This window comes from Chrysochloris asiatica, unplaced genomic scaffold (assembly GCF_000296735.1).
Source record: "Chrysochloris asiatica unplaced genomic scaffold, ChrAsi1.0 scaffold00054, whole genome shotgun sequence".
In the NCBI taxonomy this organism is placed as follows: domain Eukaryota; kingdom Metazoa; phylum Chordata; class Mammalia; order Afrosoricida; family Chrysochloridae; genus Chrysochloris; species Chrysochloris asiatica.
In genome coordinates this window covers 503819-520892 of record NW_006408572.1, presented here as the reverse complement: position 1 = coordinate 520892, position 17074 = coordinate 503819, and the positions used below count along the sequence as shown (strand labels likewise).

Below are 17074 nucleotides of genomic sequence, written 5' to 3'. Positions count from 1 at the left end.
TGTGTGGTGATTCCAATGAATTAAAGAACCCAGCTGAGAAGTAGAGGGTGCTATAGGAGGAGCAGTTGGTATAAGAATTGGTAGGAAAGGTTGGAGTGTAGAGGCATGTCTGACCTCAATCTCACATAATCATTCTTGGGTTGATACTGAGTTTGATTCTCTCCCCTGGTGAAGTAAGAGGTGGTTAGATGTTGCTCCCACACTTTTTTTTTTTTTTTTTCACATTTTCCATTATTTGTACAATATTGTTTTTTAAACTTTTATTTATTTAATACAAACTTTTATTGTGAATCAAGTGATAGTTTAATAGATTTTGTACTCAACATATCATATTTTGCTTCATTGCAATGATTACAATCCCTTCTATTCCCTGGTTGTTTTTTTACAATGTTCATTTGTATAGTTTGTCAGATATAGAATTTAGGGTCAACAGTTCTATTTTTAAGTTTTTACAGCACCTGAAAAATGATGTGTCATTTACTTCCAACCTCTATGATTCTGATGAGAAATTGGTTATTATTCAAATTGTTGTCCCCCTTTACCTTTTCAGAAGATTTATTCTGATGGATCTTTGACTAGATTTCTCAGAGTTTAAACAGTATAAACTCTGAGAAATCTAGCCAAAGTTTTTTTTTTTTTTTTAATCTAGATTTTGCTCAGTTTCTTGAATGTAGGGTTTATGTCATTTACAAATTTTGGGAAATTTTCAGTCATTACTTTTTTTGAATACTTTTTCTGTTCCATCTGCTTTCTCCTCTCCTTCTGAGACTGATAACAAGGGCAGTAGACCTTTGTTCCATGAGTCTTGGAGGCTCTGCTAATTTTCCCTCCCAGTCTATCTTTCTCTTTCAGATTGGGTCATTTCTATTGCTTTATCTTCCAGTTGACTGATTTTATCCTGTCTCCTCTATTCTGTACTTTAGCTCATCCACTGAACTTTTAAATTTCAATTATTATATTTTTCAGATCTGATATTTCCATTTGGCTTTATATAACTATTTCTTTGCCAAGACTGTTTTTCTCTATTTGTTTAAAACTTGTTTGTAGTTGCTTATTGAAGTATTTTAATTATTTAAAAAATGAGTCAACACTGATTAATGGTGGCTCCACGTGTATCAGAGTAGAACCTCTGTAAGATTTTTAGTGGCTGATTTTCTGGAAGTCAATAAAGCCAGGCCTATTTCTACTTTAATGATTTGTTGTTTTGCTAAGTGCTATCTAGTCAGTTGACTCATAGCAACCCTGTACAGGGTTTTTGAGTAGTAACTGGTGGGTTTGACCCATCAACCTTACAGTTAGCAGTCCAGTGTTTATCCTGTAGCACCGCAGCAGGGCTCCCTTTAATGATGCTGTTGTGGTGAAGTGCTGCAGAGTCGATTCCAACTATAGCATTCCTCTGTAGTGTTTCTGAGGAGCAAATAAATGGTGGGTTTGAACTGCCGACTTTACGGTTATCCTATAACGGCACACCAGGACTCCCAAACATCTCTGTCATCCTGATGTTGGTATCTGTTGATTGTTTTTTCTTATTCAGTTTGAAATTTTGAATCTTGGATATTTTAGCCATTATGAGCCTCTGAATCTTACTTAAATCTTCTGTTTCAGCAGGCCTTTTCTGCCAGGAGAGTGGGGTGATTGATTGCCTTGTTACTGCCAAGTAGGAATGGAAATCTTGGCCTCCACTGGTACCCCGGGTATATGTGGGGGCCCTCATAGCAAATTCTCCACTGGCATCTCAGCAGGGGCCTTATTACCACCGGGAAGTGGTAAAAGCCCTGGATCGCTGCTTGACACCATCTATGTAGAAGGGAAGGAGTACTTCACTGCAGTAATGTTATGGATTAAATGTGTCCCCAATGTGTTGTAAATCCTAGCATTTACGCTTTTGGTTCATGGAATCCTGGTGACACTGTGGGTTACGCATTGGGTTGAAAGGTTGGCAGTCCAAACCCACCAGTTGCTTTCATGAAGATTTACAGTCTTGGAGACCCTTTCTAGGGTCGCTGAGTCAGAACAGACTTGGCGGCAATGGGTTTGGTTTTGGGTTTTATGCCTCTGGTTGTAATTGCACTTGGGAAGGTGTTTGTCTTTGTTAGGTAGGGTGCGTCTTGAATCATTCTCTTTCAAATAGGGAGCAGAGTGCAGAGATGAAGGAAGAGAGATACTATGACACAGGGAGAGTGCTCAGAAGCAGAAACTTTGAAGAGACCAAAGACCAAACCTTCCCCTAGAACCAGCATCCTGAATGTGGCCTCTCGCCTTCTAAGCTGTGAGAAAAATCCTTATTTGTTAAACTTATCCATTTGTGGTATTTCTGTTATAGCACTGGTGGTGGTGTAAATCTTTGCAGGAGCAGTAAGATTCATATTTCTTCCATGGAATGGCTGGTAGTTTCTGACTGCTGACTTTGAAGTTAGCAGCCCGACTTGTTACCACTACGCTACCAGAGCTCCTTGTTATAGCACTAGTAGGTAACGAAGACAAGCCAGGTGATGGTGGCAGTCGTGGTTCCCACTCAGCATTTGCTGACAGCTGGGGAGTGGGCTTCAGTTATTTCTGTGGCATTTGGATGGAGTTGTGTAGTTTTCATCTAAAATCATTCTGTCTTGTTAGGTAAGTTACCCCTTTCTTTGTCCTTTGGCTAGAAACAACAGGCTTTTCTTTAGGCTGTTTTGGTCTACATCTTTAAGCATTTTCCATGTTTCCAGTACCCATTATGAGGTAGCACAAAAACAAAAAGAAAACCCAGGTCTCTAATACCACTCCTTTGTTGGCTCTTGAGATCCTAGTTGGACTGTTGTCTTCTCACTACCCTTCAGAGACTGTTTTTACTTTACACATAATGTCCAGATGGAATAGAGAAAAGCCCATCTACTCCATCTTGTCCGGGAGCAAAAATCTCCATTAAAGTTTTTAAAAATAGATTTTAATTTTCTGATGAGTCAGTGAAAAGGAGGAAGGCCCTAAATGAGACTGACAGGCACAATAGCTGAAACAATTGGCTCAAACATAGCATTGATTGTGAGGATGGTACACAACCATGCAGTGTTTGGTTCTGTTGGATTCTGGGTCACTATGAGTTGGAACCCACTTAATGGCACCTTAACAAGTATCTTCTGTAATTTTTCATCTAGTCTTTTACTTTTTAAATGTATTCACCATCATTACTTTTAAGTTTCTGACTGATAACTCAAAACTAATATCTTTGTTCTTGATTTAAGAAAAATCATTCAATCTTCTCTGATGTTAAGTGGTTAAGTGCCATCAAGTTAGTTTCAACTAAGTAAGGAAAATGAAGCTGGTTACCATGATTTCAATGGAGTCAAATGCTCCTATATTAAACTCTTCATTAGCATTATTTAATTCCCACTACAATCCAACTGGGATTGTTCTTTACCTAGTAGAGAAATTGGGACTTAGAGAAGGTTAGAAAGTCATGCAATACAAGGTCACACAGGAAGCAAACCAAGAATTAATCTTAGATTGCTCCAACTCCAAAGTCCATGTTGGAGCCTGTATGCTTCCTCTAGAGCACAGACTTTCTTTATAGAGGAACCAATCACTACTGAAGTGTAACTCATTTCTATTTTTATTTTTCTTCATTGGACTTAGTTCCTTGTCTCTTCCATAAATTTGCTTTTTCAATTCCTATTGGATTCATAGTTATCACTCAACTGATGCAAAGTGAAATTCAGGTGATACTGAGTTCATCATTACGTAAAGTGCCAGAATATACCTGAATAAGAGAACATAGTTTTTAACAAGTTTAGAATGGGAACACCAATCAGTCTTATATCATATGATTATTTGAAAACAGTTTTACTTTGAATCAGTTAATGAAGACAGAAATAATTTACCAGTAACAGCTGTATTCTTCGCCTGGCAATATGAAGTGCCTTCCAAAAGTTCATGGAAAGTAGATTTTATGAAAAAACTATACAAGGACTTCATATATGTTTTGCACCAAAATATAGTCATATTAACTTGTTATGTCTGAACAGGATCTAGTTTGAGGCACTTAGAAAGAGATCAGTTTAGAAAGAGCCCCTCTCAGAGCAATAACAAACATAAAATTTATGAGGACCATGTCCTAGAGAAATCAGCAGTTTACAAGTGAATGACTATTTTAATGGACAAGACAATGTTGAAGTTGAAGCCTGCAACAGCAGACTATCCCCATCAACCTGTGAGGAAACAATCTAGTTCGTGCCCTAATGGACAGGGACCACAATTAACAGCAGAAACAGCCATCAACATCACAGACATCTCAAATGGCACAGCTTACACAATTCTGACTTAAAAAATATAAAGCTGTGCAAACTTTCCATTCACCCAGATCAGCTGCACAGAAAATCATTTCTTGGAAGAAATGTAACAGGAGATGAAACATGGCTTTACCTGTATGATCTTGAAGACAAAGTACAATCAAAGCAATGGCTCCCAAGAGGTGGAAGTGATCCAGTCAAAGCAAAAGCAAGATTTTTTTTAAACTCAAGGCATTTTCTTGTTGTCTTTCTAGAGACCAAAGAATGATAACATCAGCTTATATTACAAAAGTGTTTTGAGAAAGTTAACCAAAGTTTTAACAGAAAACGTCCAGGAAAGCTTCACCAGAGCCCGACTTCACCATGCCAATGCTCCTGCCTCTTCCTCTCTTCAAGCAAGGTTAAATTTTTTAGTTTCTATGGGAAATTATTAGGTATCCACCTTATAGTCCTGATTTGGCTCATTCTGACTTACTTCCTAATCATAAAATCTTTAAAGGGCACACTTTTTTTTTTAGTTACTAATATACAAAAGACTGAATTGACAGGGCTAAATTCTCAGGACACTCTGTTCTTTAGGGATGGACTGAATGGCTGGTATAATGGTTTACAAAAGTGTCTTGACCTTGATGGAGCGTATGTTGAGAAATAAAATTTATATTTTTACCTTTTAATTCCATTTTTCCCCATGAACTGCTTGACGTTGTTACCCTATAGGATAGAAAAACTAAATATACTAAAACACTAAATATCAAATCATTTTCAAATTGAAATTAAACCTTTTTCCAGTCTATTGTTAAGTGCCATCGAGTCAATTACGACTCATAGCGACCCTGTATGGGGTTTCCAAGGAGCGACTGGTAAGCTTGAACCACCAACCTTGTGGTTCAAACCACCCTTGCAGTCCAGCGCATTATCCCACAGCACCACACAGGACTCCTTTTCTGGTCTACTGCTTTTGAAAAAAGATTATGAGACAAAACACAAAGACAAACATCATAAAATAACTTTTATACAGGATTAGTAGATATGTTTACATATAAAAACCAGAAAGAACCTCATTACAGTTGGATTTCACATATATTACACAGATTGACTTTTTAAAACTACTATTCAACTCCCTTTTAAAAATTTCATATTGAAGGCACAGTACATGTAATAAGCCAAGAACTGAAGCACTTGAGATGAATGGACTTCGGGTACATCATACATATAAGTAACTACAGATTGTTATTAAGCTGGGGAGACTCATTCTGGGGGAGGGGGAACAACATAGAGAGGTGAAAAGGATTTTTAATCTGAGTATGAAAACACCATGTCATACCTCCAGAAAATCTGCAGTATGGTCAGCAAAGAATGTAGGTAATACATTCATATGCTGTAACCATAATCACATGGTTTATATAATTTATATCCAATTGCCTCAAAATTGTAACCTACGTTTTATTTCATAACATACTCTGTCAAATCAAAATCAACCAGAACAATGTTCTGAAAGTCAAGTGGAATGTTTGTTAATTATTGCTAAAATAGGAGAAATAGCTGTTGGGTGAGATTTCTTCATGAACTGGAAATCTAGTTCAGTTGACATTAATCAAGTACCCTAATCATTCTATAAAAATCTGCTTTAACTAAAATGAATCAGAGAGCCAAAGAGTTACATCCAAACAGTTGGAAAATAAAAAATTAGCGAACATCAACCATAGTGGAAGTATAGGGAAAATGTCAGCTTGCTACTGTTTAGAACAATTCCACCAGAGAACTAGAAGATTACAGCATTCATAGTTAAGAAGCTTTTAATACAGCAGGGATAAAACCAGGCACAAGTGCATTTCTGAAAACAAGAAGATAAAACTAATTAAAGTTGAGAATAAATGGAATACTGAGAGTAAATGGAGGATCAGATGATGATTACTGAATAAACCTACTGTTAGCTCAGGTACACAGTAAACTTAGTCAAATGCGAAGCCTTCAAAAAGTCTGAGTGTAGAAATTCAATTATCTTTTAATTTAATTTTTTCAGGAATATTTTGAAGTACCCTATTTACTTGTCAACTCATAATTTAGCTTTTAAGGTCAATATTCATTAATTTAGCAAGTGAATCAATTGCACTGGGCAAAATGCACATTTCTTTCTGGAGGATGACTAAATCCAAGACAAATTCTCTTCAATGAGAATTTGAAGCATTCCTCAACTGGACAGGATCCCAATCACTACCCAAGTACTCTGCAAAATACGTCAAAACTGAAGGGTCTTTCCTTCTGGAATTACTTGGGCCCATCCTACTGAACTATATAATCAATGTAAGAACATTTACACAGGCAGACACTTTGAGCACCACCTCTTCAATCACTTTGATTTTATTAAGGAGCTGGGAGGTAAGAGAGCTTACAGATGATCACCAGGACAAAAACCATGCCTTGTGAGTAAAGAAAGGCACAATCCAAGTTTGGGTAAAGTTCTTAATACTGCGATACTTGCCTCCATGACTCCAAGGAAATAGAAAGCCTCTAGAAAAACACTGAAGAAATACGCTTCTCATACCATATGGCTTCAATGTCTAGGCAGTTAATGTGATCTAATCTAAATAGATTAGATCCTCAAAAAACAGACAATGCAGGGCTGAGAACACAGACGTAGTAGTCATGGATCCTGTACATTCATGTTAATAGGTAACACAGGTTAAGAAGGCCTTGTTTTCCAGCACAATGCATTATTTGGAAATTCATTCAAGATTCAAGAGTTACAACAGCACAGTTTGGCTTTCACCTCAGGAAAAAATCACTAACCATTAAAAGAACCATTTGTTTGTTTGTTTTTAAACAAATTTTTCATACCTTAAGGACAAGGCCTCTAGCCACTGAGATGTACAATTAAAGAAAGGTATGTTTAATTCAAGCAAGAAATAATTTTAAAAGATACCCTGCAGTAAAGACCAATATTAATAAAGGCTGTCACATCAACTTTGTTTCAGTTCTAGCAGAACTATTCCCAGCAAATTAGCCACTCTAAGGCCCCTTCTGGGTTTTCTGACTTGAGAGCACCCCCACCATAAAACTCCCTCAAAGAAAATGTAAGTATTATGAGGAGAAGTGAAATCATGTATTTTTCATAAACGATTAGCACCCCACAAACTCTGTTCTGGACATATGGTGGGGTGAGAGGGAGGTGGCAGGGGCTCAGTATTTAGAATTGCTATTACCAGGATTAATACTACAATGGCTTAACCTTGAATCACTCAAATTTATCACAGATACTCATTAACAAATGTCATGACCTCATTATGCCTGCTAAATCAAATCTCTTTTTATAAACTACTTTGGATGCATGCTACACAAAACTTTGTTGAATGCCCTAGGTGGGTGGTAAACCACTCCCCATGAAAGCTTTGGGATGACTGATACATTAATTAATATAAAATACAATTTGAGAAGATGAGAGGAAGTTTTTGATCTCCTGATTTAGTATAAGTCAAGCAGCAAGTTGGCTGTTAAGACATTCAAAGGTATTAAACCATTAGATCACTGTTAAGACTCATACTTACAGAAAGCATCACTTTCATTGAATAGCATGATTAAACAGACACAATAAAATGCATATCTTTCAGGCCTTTGTAATAAACAGTGTTATATCACATGGCAGTCCATAGTTTACTTTTTTTCTTTTAATGTAGGGAGCCATAATTAATGCTTTCAAAGGGATTTTTAACAAAAATGGTTTATCAAAAAGAGTCTGTCAAATTTAAGACAAGAAAACCAATCATTTGCAGAGGCCTTTGTGAATAGGGCTGGCCACACTATTTCACAAACAGCACAATATTTCAGGCTTGGGCTGGAGCATGAAGTGTAGGTATTTCATGATCAAATATTAGTTAAGAATGTGCACATCAGTTTCTTCCATCCTTCCATATGTTTTCAGTAGGATTCAGATCTTGCAGATTTCTGAGTATCTGAAAACCGTTAGTGTACGACATAGAAAATGGTTCAAATTTAGGAAATACTAACTAAGGAATTAGGCATTCCTAGCATAAACTAGTGCTTCAAGGATAAAAGCAGCAGCACCTGTGGGTTTTCACCAAGTGAAAAGATTAGGCAACATGAGTTTTAGCTGTTGCTAGATCTTCCTCTCAGCTCCACTCAAATGGACAGTTAGATTTTTCACAACAAAGTCAACAGATTCTCCCTTAAAATGGGGAGGTTGAGAATTTTGCTAAACCTTACAAGAGAGGTAGTGAAATCCTGCTTACAGCATAGCCCACCAGTTCTGATATAGCCTTGGAACATCTAGAAAGCCAAAGCAGAAGCCCATTTATCAATTTCCTAATGTATATATTTAAAAATCAATTCAGCCTCCATTAAACCTGAAAAACAAGAGAAACTCCACAACTAGAGAAAAGTACTCCTCTGTAGGTTGAGAAAACCTTGAGTTTTTAAAGCTTTATGTCAGATTCTGACTGCTCTCCCTGCCTTAATGTTGCTGGATTCTTTTGGCCATTTAAAATAAAGATGAAAAAAAAAAAAGCTAGAGCCACTAGTAAACACCTGATGTGCAAAATACAACACCCACTAGTTGGCTTTATGCAGTTATTACATAAACTCCAAATAGTTCATTTTAAATTAAAAAGAAAAACAAAGTGGCTGTCCCACCTCTGCTGCATAAATAGAAATCAGGTAATTTCTTAAAAGGTAAGAGTACTTTAAGGACGGAAGTTCAAAATTGCCTATCAAATTCATGAAAATACAAATTTAGCAAGTTAACTTCCCAGAACTCTTTGAAGAAGCAAGATAATCTCTCTTCTTAAACGCAGTGTCTCCCAAGAGAAACTGTAATTTTACTTAGTACTTATGCTGGGAGATATGCAGAGTTGTGTGTTTCAATGTTTGCTAGAATACAATGTTTCCTCTTCAGTGTCCGTTTCATCTTGGAACTCATGGCTTAAAAGGGATTTCTTTGAGCCGGTTGACATCATGCGAATTTCATCTTCATACTCATCATGATGCTGTCTGAGCCGATGAAAGCCATCCTTGTGTCTGTTAGACTTGATGGAGCAGATGCACCAAATAATGCAAGCTGTTAAGATCAATGCTGACATGGTGGCACCTGCCAAAAAATAACCACCATGTGAGTGGCTTTACACATATAGACAGATATTTACAATGACAATTTTGTATGTTCCTCATTTTATTTTGACTTCATACACTTGAAAAAACTTTTTATTATTATAGAAGCAGAGCAAAATGAGAAAATACATATACACAAAAATACAAAAACAATCCACATCTTCAGATTACCCAGAGACCACCTTTAATAACTCCAGGGCATACTTCTCCAGATCTTTCTTTGTGCATATGTATCATGGACTGAATTGTGTCCCCCCAGAATATGTGTCAGCTTGTCTGGGCCATGATTCTCAGTGGCTAGGCAGTTTTGTAATGATGTAATAATCCTCCCCCATGATGTGATCTGATGTGATGAACCTGTAAGGAGATTAGGGTGGGATGGAACCCCCCTTCCTCAGGTCACAGCCCTGACATAAGGGGAATTTTTTTCCCCGGGATGTGGACTACCTCATCTTTTATCTGACAAGAGATAAAAGAAGAGAGAGGAGCCAGCAGAGAGAGGGTCCTAGAGAGAAGAGCTCAGAATGGGATACATCTTTTGAACCTAGAGTTCCTGTGTTAGAAACCTCCTAGACTCAATGTCAAATATGCAAGGACACTACGCCCACAGATGTTGAAAGGAGACAAGGACTTTCCACCAGAAGAGAAATCTTCCCCTAGTGCTGACACTCTGAATTTGGGCTGTTAGCCCCCTAAACTGTGAGACATTCCTGTCTGTTAAAACCACCCACTTGTGTTTCTGTTATAGCAGCACTAGATCGCTAAAACAATATGTAAGAGTTGTCTTTTCCTTTCTTTTACAACAATGAAATCACAGTACATACTACTGTCCTGAATCTTTTCCCCCCAATTAATGATTTCTGCTTTTCCTTTCCAGTAAATTTCCAGCTCTTAAAAAGCCCTCATTTAAATATTTAATCATAAGGTTAACTATTAATATAAGAATCTTAGTAAAATTCCATCAGCTAGTGTGTGGCAGCAGATTTAAACCATGGTTGAATCCTAGATGCTGTTTTTAATCACTGAATTATTCACATTTTTATCTGGTTCAAGCTTCTTAACTTGAAACAATGCACAATAGGCACTAGGAGTTTGTTTTCCCTTAAGTCCATGTTGCACTGAGAAATAAACCAAAGTTCTCATGTCAAATAGTGATGCAAAAAGTATTTATTATTTAACCACATTTTCCTCCTCCTCCTAACTTTTCAGTAACAAAGAAACAGCACAAGTTAACACTGGAGAAAACAAGTATTTCCTCCTTCTGGGATCCTGGAAAAACAGAACTAGTAGCAGTCAAAACCCAAGGAATATACATATGATCTAACATAAAGCATTCATTCATTAAAACCCAGTGATAGGATAAATACTGGACTGCTAACCCCAAGGTTTGTGGTTCAAACTCACCAGCTGTTCCTTGGAAACTCTATAGAGGGTCATTATGAGCTAGAACCGACTCGACAGGACTTAATGACAACAGAAACATGTACAAACCAGAGTTCTAACTTCTTATTTGTATAGAGTTTATGCTTAGTGGGAGCTGCTGGGGACACAAACATTAACAGACACTCCACTACGAAGTGACAAGTTAGCCGTTTGAACACACCAGAGGCTCCTTGAAGAGAGCCTGGCAATCTCCTTTCAAAAGGTCAGTCTTGAAAGCCCTATGGAGCACTTCTACTCTGCACACCTGGGGTTGCCATGAATTGGAACTGACTTGACAGTAATAAACTGTTTCAGTGGAAGAGAATGATTATAGAGAAGTAAGTGACTAAGTATATACAAATTTCAGTTAGTGCTTAAGTACAGTAATGGAAAAAAGTGGGGCAGAGGTAGTACAGGATAGCATTTAACTTCAGTCACCAAGGAAGGCCTGTTGGTGGCAGTGATACTGGAGTATGCTGTTGTTATTAAGTGCCGTCGAGTCGGTTCTGACTCATAGCAACCCTGTGTTGGGTTTCCGAGGAGCAGTTGGTGGGTTTGAACTGCCGACCTTGTGTACAGACTACAGACAAGGAAAAATGAAGGGACAAGTCATGAAAACATATGGAAGGACACTCACTGTTCCAGGAAAATAAGGTTTAGATATGGAGTACATTAGAAGGAAAGCGATTAGCTTCAGGCGGATGTGGTCCACCCTCAAATAAATGTCAAGACTGACTTTAACTTCAACTACTAAAAATTAAGGTTGCTTTACCTGATACAGTTACCACAAGCTCCCTTGGCAAACCAAATATCCGGTTATCTGTGTCAAACACTATTACCACGGAACTAGCTGCGTCATGATGCACAAAGACCTATGAGGATAAAATGTCAAGAGTCATGAAAAAGTTTACTTAAAAATATAGAGTTGCTGTTCAATTCCTAGAGCCTTTATAGCAAACCAAGGAGATAATTCATTATTATTGAAAGTAAACAAAAAGCTAGAAAAGTTTCCCTTTTCTTGCCAAAGATAACATAATCAAGAGGTAATCAGACTTTCTAACAAAAGTTTCAAAGTAAAAATAGAAGTATGAGTATTATTAAACATATGAATTTACATGATGAGACTCAGTGTGAGTGTCTTACCTGTGAGTGTTGTTGCTGGTATCCGTCAGCGATAGCATTGATATTATGGAAACCAGGGGCTAATAGTACATGGAAATAGCCTCCCTCTTTCGTGTGTACTTTTATTCCTTCATTGAGAACAATGACTGCTTTAGAGACTGGTTTTCCAGTCTTATCTTTAACAAATCCATGAACTCCTTTATGAACCTGAGAAAAATGTTTAAAATATAAATTTGTATTTCATAATGCCAGGTATTCTAGAGGCAATAGCTTGAAGCATGAACAAAAAAGGAATGAGATTGGCTTATTCCTCCCTCCCAACTCTGACCTTGTTTGTGACACATTCACATTCACTGCTTCAGAGTCAGAGACACAGAGAGACAAGAAAAATGAGAACTTGATGTAGCCAAAGCTTAAGGCATTAAAGCCCAAGTCTTTTGCTATCTTCAGTAATTTACTTTTCTACCATACTGCCTACAGTAACTTTGTATGATATTCAAATTAAAGAACTGACAACACTCTTCGCCAAATTACTTAAATTACAGCAGTTTTAGATAAATGAATTCATGGTATCTACTCAGGTAATATAAAATGATCAGAAATCTCTTATTTACATACATTTAAAGTAAATAATGTAAGTTTCTGGTAAAAGATTAAGAAAATGTTTAGATAAAAGTTTTCATTGAACATCATCCTGGGGTTTGCTTTCAGTTGAAAGGGAAAGACTCACCTCAACCAACATGCTGAGAAGGGACTTTTTATTTTCTGCCCACAAGGAAGGGAGCTGTGCTGCACTGGGAAAGTAGCAGCAGCTTGTGTAGACGGTGATTTCTGGACAATGACCATAGGTGACACTATAATCCTGGGAGATATCATTCAAAAACAAAGGTGGGAAAATTAACAAGTCAAACTAAGAATGAGCTTGTATAATGCAACCACAGAAATCAATGGACTAAAAAGAAAACCAGGCAATGTAAACAAAAACACTTGAAAGCACTTTACGGCAAATACAAATAAAGCGCTCTGTATTATAATTAGTTACATGTGCCAGCTCCTAGCAGGTGGTGATTCCCTTGAGGACAGGGACTATGATCAAAGTGATATTTCCAGTGCTCCCTACAGTGCCTGGCAGGGAGAGAGCGTTTATTTGGGTTTGTTGGACAAATGAATGAATAAGTACACACAGAGGGCCAGCTTCCCTTGAAACCAAACCCTGGGCCTTCACTGCTGTGCTTGGACATACTGATGTAGAAGCACAGGACTAGCCCTCTGAGAACTGACGCTGGAGCTTGCTCCACAACAGTCATTGCCTGTAGTGTAGCATTTATGTAGGCACAGAAATTGTGTGGATGGGTTCAAAACATTATTTGCCTTCATTCTCCCCAAAACACTTGTTGAGTTGGGAAAGTCAGGAAAAAGAACAGATTTTTTCGGAGAATGACGGCAAGTGACATTAATTCATTTTCTCACAGGACGTGAAATCTTTTGTTTTTGATTTTGATGTAATTTGCAAAACTTCTGCCTCTACAACATGTCTGGAACTTCATCCCTCAACTCTACATCCACTGATACCAATAAATAACATCCTAATAACTAGAGAAAAGATTGAAGCAAAGATTTCATTTTGCTTGGATTCACCATCAACACTCATGGAAGCAACAGCCAAGAAATCAAATGATGTATTGCATTAGGCAAATCTGCTGCACAATACCTCTTTAAAGTATTCAAGAGCAAAGATGTTTATTTGAGGACTAAGGTGTGCCTGATGCAAGCCATGGTATTTTCAACAGCCTCATATGCATGTGAAAGTTGGACAATGAATTAGAATACCATAGAAGAATTGATGCATTTGAGTTATGGTGTCGGAGGAGACTATTGAAAATACCATGGACTGCCAAAAGAACAAATCAATCTATGTTGGAAGAGGTACAGCCAGAATGTTCCTTAGAAGCAAAAATGGAGAGACTTTATCTCTTATACTTTGGTCATATTATCAGGAAGGATCAGTCCTTGGAAAAGAACAATTTGCTTGGTAAAGTGGAGGGTCAGTGCAAAACCGGAAGACCCTCCCCCACAACAAGATGGATTGGCACAGTGGAAGACGTAAGGGGTTCAAGCATAGCAACAATTGTGAGGATGACATAGGATAGGGTAGTGTTTAGTTCTGTTGTGCACAGGGTCACTATGAGTTGGAACGAACTTGCAAGCGCCCAATAAGTGGACCCACAAACCATTCCTTTGCTACAACTCTTACAAATTTGAAGTGGATGAACATCCAATTAAAATGCTATCAGAGGTTGATTTAAGGGCTAAACATCAAGAAAACCACAAAGCAGATACCATTCAAATTTTATTCCAGAAAAATTATAGATTCTTTCACTCAATGGCAATATTCACAGTTCCATTCTCACTGTGCCCTATAAGACATACCTTCATGCTGCCCAGGTGACTGTGCCATTCCGCTCCACGCATTACTCCTCCAGGAATGTTCTCATCTATAAAAACATTGAGAGATGTGGGATTAACATGACAATAAGACAATACCATCCCCCTGAACAAAAACAACAAAAGAGAGGGAAATACCTACCTGATTTATTTGGGCAACTAGGCTGACCCATGTGCATTGATGGATGATTATTTGCATAAAGAGATGCCAAATGCTTTAAAGTCTCTTTGTTTTCTACTACAAAAACAAATAAATAATTAATAGTCAGAAGTCAGTGAAGAAATTCAAAAGATTTTTTCAAGTTCAACTTCATGGATATGAAAGTCCTCTTCTACTCTTACACCCTGCTGAAGTTTATTGTAGAGTTAATACAATTAACTCTATTGCTCTATTTAGTCCAGAGTAATCACACTAAGAAGATGAACAATTCCCCCATATTTAAAGGTACTAATGGTAAATTTATACAACAGTGTACCACACTAAAATACAATTTGTTTTGGTCACTATGACCTAATAACAATATTTCTCATAAGCCAAACTGCCCAAGCCATCTTCATATACAATAGCCCTATAGAGATCCAACAAGCAATTGTTTGATTTAAAAGAAGATACAACCACACAGTTTAGAGAAAAGGCAACTTTATACTACAGATATTTGGATACATACTAGTTTGTTGCGAGTACACAATGGGTATTCTCAATTCTCAATAAATGCCTAAAAACTAAAATGAGTAGATGTGTGAAAAGATGGCTAGATGCAACAAACTTAGGCCATCAATAGGTCTGATGTCTTTCCTTCAAGTAACTATGTTCTATTTAAGTATGCATAATTTTCTTAAGTTTGTTATCTGCTCATGGAGTATGCTCAAATACCATTTAAATATAGTTATAAAAAAAATTAATTGTAATTTTCTATGTAAATGTGAAGGCTACATACATGAAGTGCCATCCTACATACCTGTCTGTACTGGCTTGTCATATGGGTATGTGACCAGCACAGAACCACCATCTAAAGCAACAGAAAGACTGAAGTCCTGTTTTTCAATCAAATTTTCAATGATGGCTTTAGTCTCAGGTTGGGAGGCATTATCTAAAAAAAATAAATAAATAAGAGTCAATACATAATTATCAACTTTTAATATTTTAGAATGAGCTGCTAAGAACATATTCTCTACTTGGATGCAATTAAAACACTAAAATTTGTAGATAAATACTTAAGCCACATTTCAAGGAAAAAAGATACATCTAGAAGGTAAATGACTCTGTTTTACATACTTCAAGATTAATGTGTATGTTAATAACTTTAGGCAAGTTTAAGAAAAAGTTACTGGCAAACCAAGATAATGGACATATCTTCCGTTAAAAAAAAAATTCTTTGAAAGAAACCATCTTTTAAAGAAAATATGATTTTAAAAAAGCAGGGTGTTTTCTGTAGCACTGTTTACAAGACTAAAAAACTCAAAACCAACTATATGTACATCAGTAGAAAAACGCTTGAGGAAACTGGAGTACGACCATGTATTAATGACATACTAAGAAGCAATAAGAATATTGCTGATCTGTAAAATACTGAAATGGAAAGACGATAATGGTATGTTGTTGTTTAGTGCCGTTGAGTTGGTTCAGACTCACAGTAACCCTATATAGGGTTTCCAAGGAGCAGCTGGTGGGTTTGAACTACCAACCCTGTGGTTAGTAGTCTGATGCTTATACTAGTGTCACAATGGTATAGACAGTGAAAAAAGCTACAGAACAACATTCACTAGTGTAGATGGTAATCCCATTTTATATAAACAAGAAACCAGCCCCTCAAACCAACACAGAGAGATATTTTGTGTGTGTGTGCATGCATGTAGATACAAGCATATATGAGAGGAGAAAGGAATAAAAATCTCTCTACCTGTAGTGATGGAACACTGCAGTAGTACTGACTGAATTTCTTAGAAAGAACTTTCATTACCTTTGCATGAAAAAGGAGAAAAACTCAAAAAGTTTTCTGAATGTCTGTAATCATTAATACTTTACATAAATATCCTAAACAAGAAAGTATTCCAAAGGAGAACAAACAAGATGGTGGAGAGGATGGAAGTGCAGTGAGGAGCTCCATCAGCAACAACACAGAATACTGCACCAAGCAAGATCAGGGGATGATGTCAGAACTCTGAACCACATATAAAGGAATATTTAGAAGGTTGGGAGGCTTACAGCTAGGGGAATTTGTAGCAGAAGCAAGAAATCCATTACTTTCTAATTGAAGACGCTCAGCTGCTCCCGGAGCCACCATCTTGGGCAAGACCAAGCAGGGGAAGAATCAGAGCAGCCACGGATGCCTATAAGAACCGTGGAGATAAAGGTGTGGACATTCTTTTTTTTTTTTGGTATCTGTTCATCGGTCTCTCGCTGTCTGTGCACCTCCATTCTGGTGACTGGAGGGGGTGCCTCAGTGAGTGAACACCCCACCTCCACACCGGAGGGTTCTACTACTCATGTGCACACATCTCCTCAAAATTTAAAGTGATAGTTTCCACTTAAAACCAAACGGCAGCACAAAATGGCCACAGCCTGCCCTGAATTGTTTATCACTAGGAAAAAGGACTGAACAGGGATTGTGGAGCGGGACAGGCAGACTAAAAAGGAAATAGGTCAAAAATTAAATTCTGAGTTACGTCACAATGACCAACAGTGGCATCTTGAAATT

At 37.3% G+C, this 17074-nt stretch overlaps 1 protein-coding gene across 1 annotated transcript in view; it reads right to left on the bottom strand.

Annotated features, from left to right (window-relative positions):
- Positions 1 to 7554: 7554 nt before the first annotated feature.
- Positions 7555 to 17074, bottom strand: part of CPD (carboxypeptidase D) — a 73765-nt gene continuing 64245 nt past the window's right edge. The window contains exons 15-21 of the mRNA XM_006863201.1: positions 15335 to 15466; positions 14518 to 14613; positions 14361 to 14425; positions 12661 to 12792; positions 11952 to 12137; positions 11581 to 11680; positions 7555 to 9366 (exon numbers count right to left, since the gene is read on the bottom strand). Of these exons, the coding sequence (XP_006863263.1) occupies positions 9140 to 9366; positions 11581 to 11680; positions 11952 to 12137; positions 12661 to 12792; positions 14361 to 14425; positions 14518 to 14613; positions 15335 to 15466 (938 nt within the window). The 3' untranslated portion in view covers positions 7555 to 9139. The remainder of the gene's footprint in view (positions 9367 to 11580; positions 11681 to 11951; positions 12138 to 12660; positions 12793 to 14360; positions 14426 to 14517; positions 14614 to 15334; positions 15467 to 17074) is intronic.